Raw genomic sequence first — 13,312 nt, forward strand, 5'->3', positions numbered from 1 at the left:
ATACACGTCGTTTATTCCTCATACATTGGACGTTTTGTTGTATGAACCTAGTCAATTGAAACGTGTGACATCCCTCATACAATTTTGATGTCTGAGGCTATGTGCGCAGGTGTGCGCTCTGCACCGCAGCTTAAAAAAGGTCCGCTTCAGAGCGCAGCTGAAAAGCTGCGTTCTGAAGCGCCTCACCATGTCTGTCATTCACTAATCTCTGTCAGTCTGTCACTATCTCTGTCCCTCTCTCTCTCTGTCCATGTCAGGCTATCCCTCTTACCCCCTCTCTCATACTCACCGATCCCCGATCACCGGCGCGGCGCTGCACGGCTTTCTCACTGCTCCGGCGGCTTTTACTATTTTGAAAAAGCCGGCCGCTCATTAAACAATCTCGTATTCCCTGCTTTCCCCGCCCACCGGCGACTATGATTGGTTGCAGTGAGACACGCCCCCACGCTGAGTGACAGGTGTCTCACTGCACCCAATCACAGCAGCCGGTGGGCGTGTCTATACTGTGCAGTGAAATAAATAATTAAATAATTAAAAAAAACGGCGTGCGGTCCCCCCCAATTTTAAAACCAGCTAGATAAAGCCATACGGCTGAAGGCTGGTATTCTCAGGATGGGGAGCTCCACGTTATGGGGAGCTCCCCAGCCTAACAATATCAGTCAGCAGCCGCCCAGAATTGCCGCATACATTATATGCGACAGTTCTGGGACTGTACCCGGCTCTTCCCGATTTGCCCTGGTGCGTTGGCAAATCGGGGTAATAAGGAGTTATTGGCAGCCCATAGCTGCCAATAAGTCCTAGATTAATCATGTCAGGCGTCTCCCCGAGATGCCTTCCATGATTAATCTGTAAATGACAGTAAATAAACACACACACCCGAAAAAATCCTTTATTAGAAATAAAAAACACAAACATATACCCTGGTTCACCACTTTAATAAGCCCGAAAAAGCCCTCCATGTCCGGCGTAATCCAGGATGCTCCAGCGTCGCTTCCAGCTCTGCTGCATGGAGGTGACCGGAGCTGCAGCACACACCGCTGACTCAGTTTTCCCGCCTCCAGGACTGTGAACTCCTCGGTGGGCGGGACCAACCGCCTGGCCCACCCCCTGGTGTGGACATCAGCCCCTGGAGGAAGGCAACAATTATTTTTGTGTTTGACTTCGGTGTGCCTAACCGGGGTGTGGGGTGTGTTGGTGTAGTTCTGTGACGACCTGGCTTGTCCAGGGCGCCACACTAGCGCAACGAGGGGGATAGGATTTTCCTACTGCATAGTCCAGAAAATCCCAAGCGTGAACCTTGAGAGCAAGCTCACTCCGTTAGCCATACTGGTGAGCGGGAACCGTTTAGTTTCATGCTAAAAGGGACCAACTAACAAACCATGAAAAAATTCCCTATTAAAAATATATATAGCTTTATTCAGTCAACTCACTAAAAACTGTCAATACAGTAACACAGAATAGCCACTAAAAGGTTGATAAATGGTGAGGTAGGGACAAGTGCGCCAATTACGGATATTCCGGGATGATATTATATATAATTAGGCAGGGGTAGGCTAATGCTCTCCCTCTCAGGCTTCCCCCTACCTATCAGCGGAGTGTTAACACCCTAATAATTGGTGCCCCCGCTCCTCGGTGGCTGTCCCTCACTGACCCTAAAATCCACAATAAACTACCACAATCACCACAATTCGTGTTAGTGCAATGTGCAAGTCATGTATACGTCATAATACTGCGTTCTGAAGTCAATGAATATCAATCAACAATATCATGCAGATTTTTGGATGTGTACTATGGCCATTGGAAAAATTCATACACATAATATATATGACTCTTATTAAGAGAAAAAATATTCCAATACCAGTAAGTCATAAATCCCATTGATGATACTGCATGCACATAACATCATAGCCCACAGTGCCTCTATCACTGCACATTGCAAATAATAATAACAATACTTATCCCATCCTAACACGTTTCTCCCTCAGGGTATCTGGGGGTTCATCAGGAGATGTTCTATATTATCCGGCCGCACAATGGGAGTCCGGGTATCGTGACCAGTGGCGTCACCACAGGTGACCTCACAATTGAGATCTTCTCATGGATGGTGCCAGAAATAATGTCTCACCATACCATCCAACACCTCATTTAAATAACCTCTTTCAGCCCCAAATGTTAATATACCGCGGGGGGGGGGGCATCAGCAGTAAACTAAAATCGGGGTTCCGACACTTACCTCCCCGCAGGGTATGGACTGCCAACCGAACAGACAGACCACTTTCTCACAGCTGGGGGACCCCCAAAGTTCCAGGCTTCGGGGGTCTCAACTACACTGAGAGTGCCAGGGATGGAGCACCCAGGTCACCAACTGGCATGGGTGTGCCGCCCCCACGTCAGCAGCCGGGCTGCTCAGATCCGGATCCGCGGTGGCTCGAGGGGTCTCCAGACCCGGGGGTCGTGCGGCTCCTCAAACGAAGGTTTTTTTTTTACAGGGGATATGTTAGAGTTTGTGACGCCACTTGTGGTTTGTGTTAATTTGGGAAGTACCACCGCTGCAGTTGGGAGTACCCGGGGCGATGGAATGGGGCAGCCAGGTGTTAGGACCTTCCATAGGTAGGGGGGATGCCCCGGGACTCGGTGATGGCATTGTGGGGGTGACGTGGGGAGCGCAGGGGCCACTTTCGTACTCACTCAGTCCATAAAGCTGACACCGACAACTGGATAAACCAAAGTTCTGGACACCGCTGCCGCTGAAGGGAGCTAGTTTGGGTCCCATCCCAGATGGTGTTGCCTGGTGATCCGTGACCTGCCTCCTTGCACTAAGTTACTTCTCTGTTGGTCCCGGTAGTGTGGAACTAGCAGGGTCCAGCTCCCCAGTATGGCTAACTGTGGGAGCTTGCTCTCAGGGTTCACGCTTGGGATTTTCTGGACCGTATTGTGGAAAGTCCTATCCCCCTCGTTGCACTAGTACCCCGATTTTGGAGCGGGTAGAGAACGGATCTTGAAGGCTCCGTTCTCGTCGGGTCAATTGTCAGGTTGCCTGAAACTACTCCCTGACCCTGGGTCCACGTACCCCGTCGTGCCCTGGTCCCAGCCCGGTGATGGTGCAAGGCCGCCGACTGTCCTCCTCGACAGTTCCGTGCACCTGGCCATGATCCTCTGCGACTGGGGGTCCAGCTCCTACTAGGCCCAGACCACCGTCTGCCACCTAGTTGCTTCCAAGGAGCCCTGCTCCTGACCTCCTCTCTCCTTTACCTCCAAACTATTTCTCCCTTCTTCTTACTGACTCTCCTGACCTCCCCTTAACCAACCCCCCAAGTGGGCGACCCTATTATATACTCAGGCCGTCCACTGGTGTGTCTGGAGGGTGTAGTGCTGAGTGTACCTAGAACTTTGATTGTCTGCTGTTGGCAACACTGTTAGCTGGGGACCCATAACCAAGGAGGAGATGGATATTGCACAGAAGGGCAGATTGCACAATACCCTGTGACGACCTGATAAGCCAGGGCGTCACACTGGCAATACTTGGGACCGGAACCAGCACCCGAGGGTCCACAGCGAGTAAGGACTGTTTAATACAAGCTACAGACTGGTCTCTGTTATTGCCCCCGTTACATCTCCCAGGTACAGCCCTACCTGCGGAGGGCCTACCATCGCAGCTGCCACTACCACCAGTCCTGGGAGTACCCACATTGAGCAGCGGCGGTTCTCCATTCTTAACCGCAACCCGCAGGTGGCGTCACATGACAAAAACTCTTATCCCCCCTGTAAATACCCCCCATTAACAAAAGGGGCCCAGAGCACGGGACCGGGCAACGGCCACCAGAGTGACATTCCCATTTGTTACCGCCCGGGACCGAGTACCCCCTTTTCTGACCGCTACATTCCTATATATTACATATACTAAAACCTTCTCTTACTCTAATACCTATCTAGCTAACATTTCTACTTAACATTATTATACTCTACATACACGGTTAATACATTGATCACACATAACAGATTATACTTTACATTACTATAACATAAACATAATTATAAAATACATTCTCGGCCGCTAGATGGCGCCGACCACTGAACTACTTCAGCTCTGCTACATGCTGATCCACGTTTTTCAGCAGCAACAGCACTCAAGCATTCACTATAAAATATAGCTATATTATGGAGAATGCACTATAGACACATCAGACAATGTACATACAGTATAATACAGGAGGTAACTCAGGATCAGTACAGGATCAGTAATGTAATGTATGTTCACAGTGACTCCACCAACAGAATAGTGAGTGCAGCTCTGGAATATAATACAGGAGGTAACTCAGGATCAGTAATGTAATGTATGTACACAGTGACTGCACCAACAGAATAGTGAGTGCAGCTCTGGAGTATAATACAGGAGGTAACTCAGGATCAGTAATGTAATGTATGTACACAGTGACTGCACCAACAGAATAGTGAGTGCAGCTCTGGAGTATAATACAGGAGGTAACTCAGGATCAGTAATGTAATTGTCGCGGGCGGAGGGGTGGGAACGCCGCTCGCCTGGGAATCGCTGGCGCTCGGGTCCGGTGCTTCTGCTCCTCGGTGGCTCGAGCACGGGGCCGGACCCGGGGCTCGAGCAGTGCCTCCTCACCCACGAGTGAAAAGGGGAGGTTTGTGGTGGGTATTTGGGAATGTCGGTCGTGACGCCACCCAAGGGTTGTGGTGATGGTGGGCACCACCGCTGCTGGTGACGGGGGATCCCGGGAGCGATGGCGGAGAGCAGCTGAGGTGTTGACCCCTCCGTGGGTAGGGGCTGTTGGTCCCGGGGCCCCGGTTGGGGAGTGTAGGGAGGAGGTATAGGTGCAGGTGCCAAGGCGGGGAGGCAGCGTGGGCGCGGGTGCAACGTCGCGGTGCAGCGCGGTGCCGGATGGCACTATTGTACTCACTCAGACACAGAAGGACAGAGTCTCTGGTAAACCAAACGGCTGGATGGATGGGCCCACAGCCGGCTGCGGTGTTCTCACTCTCCCCGGACGGGTTAATGGTGGCTGTCGTTTTCCTGCACCTGTGTAAGTGTGTTTGACTCCTATGGCTTCCCAAGGGTAGTCCGCTTCCTGGCATGTACGTGTCGGGAGAGCCCGTTTGCCCGCAGGCATGTGTCGCCCTGGGCAAGCCAGGGGACACAGGTCACACACCACCACACCCTACATCCCAGTTAGGAACACCAAAGCTAACCAAAAATCCTTGTTGCCTTCCTCCAGAGGCTGATGATTCACACCAGGGGGTGGGCCAGGCGGTTGGCTCCGCCCACCGAGGAGTTCACAGCTCTGGAGGCGGGAGAAACCAGGCAGATAGAGTGTGGAGTTTGAAGAACAAGGCAGTCCAGTGAGGGACATGAAGGAGTTAGAGCTCAGGGAGAGCTTGAGTAAACAGCTAAGTGAAAGTGAAGGAAGAAAAGTAGTAAAGGTGGAAAGCAAGAGTGGTGACAGAACAGAAAGAGTGTGCTAAAGCCTGAAGTAGTCCAGCTGTGTGCAGGACAGGTCAGCAAGGTCAGCAACGGCGGTGACTGTCTGGAGGGGGACCGTTTGGAAGTTCCTGGAAGGACCCCGGAGGCTGTGTGCCCGGCGGTCTGGAGCAGTGTTCCGAAGGACAGTCAGCACCAGGGCAGGGGCCTCTCGGACCCCGGCAAGGCTTGGAGTCGCCAGAATTTGCCAAATCCGTCAGTGAAGGGGACGTAGATCCCCCAACAACCAAGTCCCGATTGAAGGCAACAGCCCAGCCAGTGTAAGAGAGACGCCGCCACCGCCAAGGCACCAGTTTCTCAGGGCCAGCGCCTGCGGGCAAAGAGTAGAGCTCCTCCGGTCCAGCTTGAAGCCGGGGAGCGGGTTACCGGTGGGGACCCATCGCAACCAACAAGTACACAAAGGTGCAAGGAAAAGGGACATCACCGTCACCTACTGGGAGAGCAATTGCAGCCGTCCGTGGGACCGTCTTACCAGCCGTTTGGTTTACCGTAAAAACTGTGTCAACGTCTCAGGCTGAGTGAGTACCACAGTGCCGCAAGGCACAGCGCTGCCTCCGCGTCCCTGCGCCCACCAGGCCCTGCACCTCCCAAGCCATCACCGGGCCCCGGGATCACCAACCCCTACCCACGGAGGGGCAACACAACACCTGGCTGCTCCGCATCACCATCCCCGGGATCCCCGTATTGAGCAGCAGTGGTGAAATCACCACAACCGTGGGTGGCGTCACAGACAATAAACAATCCCCACACCCAACAACCCCCTTTCACTCACGGGCGAGGAGTGCCGCTCGAGAAACCCCCGGGATCCGGCCCACCGCTCGAGCCACCACTGAGCAGCAGCCGCCGGACCCGAGCAGAAGGGGTGAGCGTAGTGTGCTGACACCCTCCTCCCTGCCCGCGACAGGCACTGGCCCTTGGATCTCTGGCCCTTAGCGGTGGCGCTTATCCGGACGGGTTGGGCGGTTGCCTTCTGACGGGACTTAGGTGGGAATGAACCCCTGAGGTCCAGACCGCAATCAGAGAATTTGACCTTTTCGGCGGCTCCTAGCCTGGTCGGGGTCTGAGCACCCTGCCTTGGTGCTTGACTTCAATCTGCTCCCCGGTTCGGTACCAGCGGGCCACCGCCCGACCCCGGTCCTACGGTTCCGCTGACCTACACCAACTCCTGCAGACGGCCACCACCATCTGCCAACGTTGCTGAACGTGCTCCAACCCAGACATCAACAGTCTTCACTCCTCTCACTTCCACTGTCCACCACTAACTACTGTCCACTCTCAACTGTCTACTTTTCCCGCCTCCAGGCCTGTAAACTCCTCGGTGGGTGGGGCCAACCACCTGGCTCCGCCCCACCTGGTGTGGACATCAAGCCTGGAGGGTAGCAACAAGGATTTTGATTGACTGGTGTCACCTACCCAGGGGAGGGTGTGTGTGTGATGTTAGTGTACTGTGACCCCTGGGGGTCCAGGGCGTCACATAATGTATGTACACAGTGACTGCACCAGCAGAATAGTGAGTGCAGCTCTGGAGTATAATACAGGAGGTAACTCAGGATCAGTACAGGATAAGTAATGTAATGTATGTACACAGGGACTGCACCAGCAGAATAGTGAGTGCAGCTCTGGAGTATAATACAGGAGGTAACTCAGGATCAGTACAGGATAAGTAATGTAATGTATGTACACAGGGACCGCACCAGCAGAATAGTGAGTGCAGCTCTGGAGTATAATACAGGAGGTAACTCAGGATCAGTACAGGATAAGTAATGTAATGTACCATATGTACACAGTGACTGAACCCATATGGCACTGTTATGGCAGCCATCTTGGTTGTTTTCCAGAAAAAATCATAAATCTTAAGACTGTGAATAATGTGTATGTACCGCCCGCTCGGATCTGGGCTCGCTGGTGGGTGGCTCGAGCGTCTCCAGACCCGGGGGCCCTGGGATCACTTCGATTTGAAAGAGGCTGGCGGTTTAGGGGCCGTAGGTGTACGGCCGGAGCCGTGGTTAAGTTCGTGACGCCACCCACGCGATGTGGTGAAGGTGGACACCACCGCTGCTGTTTACGGGGCACCCGGGGGAGATGTTACGCAGCAAGTTGTTAACCCCTCCGTGGGTAGGGATGGTGGCCCCGGGACCCGTTGGGGGGTTGTTGTTTGGCGGTGCAGGGAGATGGGCGGTCGGAGGGCACTGGTGTACTCACGATTAGAAACACACACGAGTCTCTGGTAAACCAAGGTGATGGTGGTTGGTGCTCACAGCCGGCTGCAGTGGGGTTCCCCCACCCGGTTGGTGGTCTCTGCCTTTCTCCTGCACCTGTTTGTGATGATGGACTCCCTGAACTTGCAATACAGGAGTCCGCTCCCCGGCTTGTAGATGTCGGAAGAGGCCTTTGCCCGCAGACGCTGGCCCGTGGGATCTCTCTGCCGTGGCGGTGGCTTTCTATCCCCCTCGTTGGGCTGTTGTCTTCAGTCGGGACTTTGGTTAGGAAAGGACCTATAGTCCGGGCCGTAATCAGTTAATTAGCTAGCCCCCAGTAGCTTCTGAACCTAGCTTCAGGGTCTGAGTACCCCCCTTTGTGCTCCGGTTTCCAGTTGGTTCCTTGGGTCGGTACCGGCGGGCCACTACCCTGTCCTGGTCCACCACGGTTCCACCGAGCCGTCTTCCCGGCTCCTGCAGGCAGAGGCCTCCGTATACATCCTAGCCAAAGGTGCCCGGGCTCCAACACTGGCACCTATCAGTCTGCTACAGGCCTGTCACACAGGCCTGACCTCCTCCACTCCACTCTCAATCTCGACTCCTAAACTCAAACTGTTTACTTTTTCCTGCCTCAGGCTCTCTGAACTCCACGGTGGGCGTGCCAACCGCCTGGCTCCGCCCCCTGGTGTGTCCTTCCAGCACTGAGAGAGGTGACTAGGGTTTTAATGGTTTGGCTGCTGACACCTTGTTAGGGGACTAGTGTTGTGCGGGGCGTTATCTGTGACTACCTGGCTGGTCCAGGGCGTCACATGTAAACTTCATGATGAAACCACACAAGGTTTTATATTTACTGTGCATTTATTTTATTCAAGGGAAATCCTCTGACGAAACATTATAAGTGTGGAACGCGCTCTTCAGTAAACGGTGATATGCAAAACAACGTGCTTGGCTTCTCAAAACACACGACTCGTCTTTTATGTATTTCGCATATTCTTCAGGAAACTCTTCACTCATCAGACACATCGCGGTTTTCCGGTCGCACTCGCAGCTTTTTGCGGCACAGTCGGTCACAAACTTTTTATTTACTGCGGATAGAACAGAAACATCTATCATTTATCACCGATGACGGGTCCGTGACCGAGATATGAGACAAAGCAGCCGTAATACTGACAGGAGACAACACGGCCGAGATACAGAGACATCTGAGGAGAAAATCAAGATTAAGAGTGGCAGAAAGTAAGAAGAAATGATTCGGTCCAGGACGGGTGACCAGCGCTGACTACGGGGCACGACGTCTCATAGAGGATTCGGAGCATCGTACTCCAGTGCTCCTCAAAATATCAGTCTTGATAAATCAGAGGCTCTGTGCTTTTCCCCATGTTCCTTGTCTCGATGTGAGTTATTAGGAATAACTTTGATTCTATTCTGAGGTTGAAAACCTTATTTATCATTATTACAGCTGATTATTACAATGTATGAAGTGTAGGGATGAGCGGACCCATGGATATAAAAGCTTGCTGAGTTCCGAACACTTGTCAAAAGTTGACAATGTTCAGTTTTGTTTGGTAACTGTTCGGTTTGCAGAAAACCCACTCCTGTCCCCACCACAGCCATGTCAAGTATTGGTATGGCTGTAATTTACCAGGGAAACCATTGCAGTCAGATTCTCTTCCGGGCCTGCTTAAATTATATGAATATTCACTGCTTTCCCCACCTACTCTCTGTGTTCAGCAGTCTGTGTTTGGTTACTCCAGCAGTTAGGGTGGAGTGTAGGGCACGCCCGCAGGAAGATAGTGTCACATCATGGGTCTGTGGCACCCCTGAGGCTTCAGTCGCCAAAGGGTAATGCATCTCCTTTAAGATGTAGTACTCATCCCGGGTAAGGAGAGGTTAATCGCTGCTGATTCTCACATTCACAAACCACAAACAGTTAGATGCTATCCCACCAGGGGTTGGCCTGGGGTAGATAGGGGGGTGGCCATCACAAAGCATGGGACTTTCCAGCTCACTAGGACAACCACCTGGGGGGTGGGTACCTCATGGGGAAAAGGGAAGAAGCATCGTCACACATAGGGAGTGAGCCCCGGGCACAGTGTGACGCCCTGGACTAGCCAGGTAGTCACAGACAGGCCCTTGCACAAACACCAGTCCCCTAAAAAGGTAACAGCAGCCAACCTAAAACCCTGAGTCACCACTCTCAGGTTTTGACGTTCACACCCGGGGGCGGAGCCAGGCGGTTGGCCACGCCCACCGAGGAGTTCGGATAGCCGGAGGCGGGAGAAGCAAGCAGATGAAGTTAGGGAGGAGAGGAGAGCAGTCTAGGAGGTGAAAGGAGAGGTGTTAGAAGGAGAAAACGTCTGTCGGGGATCTGGGTCGTAGCCCGGATACCCTGTGGCCAGGAGGCAGACGGTGGTTGCCGCCTGCAGGAGCCGGGAAGACGGCTGGTGGAATCGGAAGGGACCGGGACAGGGTAGTGGCCCGCCGATACCGAACCAGGGAACCAACTGGAAACCAGAGCACTAGGAGGGGTACTCAGACCCAGAACGAGGCCCAGAAGCCATTGGACCGAGTCAAATTCACTGATTGGGGTCTGGACCTTAGGTTCTTTCCCACCCAAGTCCCGACTGAAGACAACAGCCCAACGAGGGGGATAGAAAGCCACCGCTCAGGCAGAGAGATCCCACGGGCCAGCGTCTGCGGGCAAACGGGCTCTCCCAACACACACAAAGCCGGGGAGCGGACTCCCGTCGCTGAAGTGCAGGCAGTCAAAATCTACAAACGAGATGCAGGAGAAAGGCGGTGACCACCAAACCGGGTGGGGGACCAGACGCAGCCGGCTGCGGGCACCGACCACCATCTTATTGGTTTACCAGAGACTCCGGTGTATCTGTCATAGTGAGTACAACAGTGCCCTCGGGCAACGCACCGCCCCGCATCACGCCAATACGCCCGCACCCCCGCATCCTAATCCCAACAACCGGGCCCTGGGACCATCAACCCAATATCCACAGAGGGGTCAACACCTGGCTGCACAACAGCGTCCCCGGAAGCCTAGTCAACGGCAGCGGTGGTGTTCACACTCACCACGACCCATGGGTGGCGTCAGGGACTTAAACCCAAAAACTATGGCTCTGGCCGTGAACCTCCCCACCGAAACCCCCCTCACGTAGCGCCAGCCTCCCTTCAGAGCAAAGTGACCCTCCAGGTCCGGAGGCGCTCGAGCCACCTACCGACGAGCCTGGATTCGAGCGGCTCGGCTGCGGCCGAGCCCTGGGGCGGTACACATCGACTCTTCTGGCGTCACGAACAGGATTGAACCCATCCACTTACCGGTGGAAGTGCGCCTTGAAGTAGAAGTCAGCGGTGACCCGTTGAAAAATTGCAGAATCCGCCATCTTTTGGCGCGAAGATTCCTGCCAGAGTTTTCTTCCCTGCAGAAAGAGCGGGAGGGTGAAGCCCCGCCCCCTTGGAACAGAGCGGTGCAGGAAAGTGCGCGGCTAAAAAGTGAAACTGTACAGAGAGAGCGCCGAATGCCGTGAAAAGACAAAGGGGGGGGTGGGTGAAGATCCCGTGCCATGTGACCGAGTGGATAAAGGGCAGGGACTCCAGGACTCTGCTACCCGTTTGGTTCCTGGACCCCAAGGCAACAACATGTCCGCCTCGCCCGGCAAGTCAGAGATCCTGGAGCCCGTGCCCGGAACAGCGGCGTGGGTGCGTTTCCTCATGGAGCGATGGGCGGCCGAGATGGAGGGGATAGCCGCCGCCGTGTGGGCACGCGAAGTGGCGGCAGTTTTGGAGAAACGGGTAGGCAACCCACGCCCCTGTGTCCCGGAGGGACCAGCCACTGCGGCTGAGGGACCCGGTCTGCTCCTGCCCTCCATGCTGCCTCCCTCATCGTCCGTAGCGGTTGCCGCTGCCTCTTCACCCAGTCCACCACCCCCGACATCGGGGGCGGAACCCGTACCAGACGCCCGCGAGGATCCACCTGTGGAAGCAGCACGCGGACGGCCGCACGTTCGGCCTGCACCGATACCGCTCCCATGGAACAGCAGTCCCTGGAAGAACCATTCCCGGTGTGGACCCGCCAGTCCCGGAATTGACCGCACCCAAGGAGATCCCGGCCCCGGCAGTCTGCCCGGCCAAGGAGGAGGTGGGCGCGGCCTGGAAGAAGGCCCAGCAGGTGAGGCTGGTCGTTCCCAGCTCTCAGGCCTCGGCTGAGGTCCCGCAGGGTTGCCGCTGCCAAGCAGCAGAGCCGGCCGCGACACAGCAGGGTTCCCCATAGAGGGTGTCGGTCGTTGCCGACACCGGGGAGCACCGGCTGGGCCAGACCCCCGCACAGAGAGACCTAGAGCAGGCAGACGCTCCGTATTGGGAGCGGCGGCCGAACCAACTGGGCCGAGAAATAGCGGCCTGGGAGAAGCGAAGAGCTGAATTGCTAGCCCGTACCATCCGGGAAAAGGAGAACTTGCGGAGTGCCACCTATCGGGTGCGGGGCACGATCTACGAAGGCCAAGTCAGCCGGTTTGACCCCCAGCATGGATGGGGGTTCATCTTCGAACCGGTCCTGGAGGCCGAGATCTTTGTTTCCCGTCGGGACGTCAACTCCCACCTCCCGATGGGCCATCCGGATCGTGATCTGGTGCCCGGAGACCTAGTCACCTACATCTGGCATTGCGGGGAGAGGGGCTGGTTCGCCCTCAGTGTCAAGAGGAGGGAGAGCCATTGCGTCCATAGGCGCCCCCAGTCCCCTCCCCCGCCGTACAGCTCCAAGGTTGTGGTCGAGGAGTATGAAGAAGAGGAGTAAAAGGTAGCGGTTCCAGCTACCCCGTTTGTTGGCCCCCGTTGGGACCCTGTTGAATCCCGTTTGCCCCGTTTTACAATAGACAAGGCCGAGAACTTGCAGGCCACCCAATAACTTTTGGGTTTGTAAATAATTCCCGGACCACCCTTCAGGTCCAACAGTCTCCGGCCAGGCTGGTTGGAGGAGGGGCCTGTGGCAGAGGAGGCCGAGGCCCTGTCACCATGGCAACCGGTGACTACCCTCCGGGTCAAGGACATGGGGCCTCTGAGAGACTGCCGGGTAAGGAACTTTTTACCCGGCCCGTGTGGGCAATACCCGGACCTTGACCCACTCCTGGACTGGGGAAAAGGGGTGCTGACCTAGTTTTAGAGGCAGCATCAAGGTTTAGGTTTGCTTGGGTGGGCAAGCGGAAGGACCCTGTCCCGTTTGCAATTAATAAAAATGTTTTTGTATATGTGCAACGTTTAAGAATGTGCCTCCCATAAGGGATGATTTAACCAGCTTACTTGAATGTAAATGTCGCGGGCGGAGGAGGGGACGCTGCGCTCACCCACTGCTCGGGTCTGGCTACTGCTGCTGCTGCTGCTCGGTGGTGGCTCGAGCGGTGGGCCGGATCCCGGGGACTCGAGCGGTGTTCCTCGCCCGTGAGCGAAAGGGGGTGGTTTGGGTTTAGGGATATTGTCCGTGACGCCACCCACGGTTGTGGTGAGATTGGTGACACCACCGCTGCTCTGGACAGGGATCCCAGGAGCGATGACAGGGAGCAGCTTGGATGTTGGTTCTCCCCTCCGTGGGTAGGGGGTTTGGTTG

General features: G+C 55.0%; 1 protein-coding gene across 3 annotated transcripts in view; it reads right to left on the reverse strand.

The window, feature by feature from the left end:
* Positions 1-8,557: 8,557 nt before the first annotated feature.
* The window catches only part of LOC142302089 (basic phospholipase A2 homolog APC-K49-like), a 57,853-nt gene continuing 53,098 nt past the window's right edge, over positions 8,558-13,312 (reverse strand). For all 3 annotated transcript variants that reach the window (XM_075343169.1, XM_075343170.1, XM_075343168.1), the window contains one exon: positions 8,558-8,786. In XM_075343169.1, the coding sequence (XP_075199284.1) occupies positions 8,569-8,786 (218 nt within the window). In that variant the 3' untranslated portion in view covers positions 8,558-8,568. The remainder of the gene's footprint in view (positions 8,787-13,312) is intronic.

The sequence above is a fragment of the Anomaloglossus baeobatrachus genome, chromosome 4 (genome assembly GCF_048569485.1).
Source record: "Anomaloglossus baeobatrachus isolate aAnoBae1 chromosome 4, aAnoBae1.hap1, whole genome shotgun sequence".
NCBI classification, from domain to species: Eukaryota; Metazoa; Chordata; class Amphibia; order Anura; family Aromobatidae; genus Anomaloglossus; species Anomaloglossus baeobatrachus.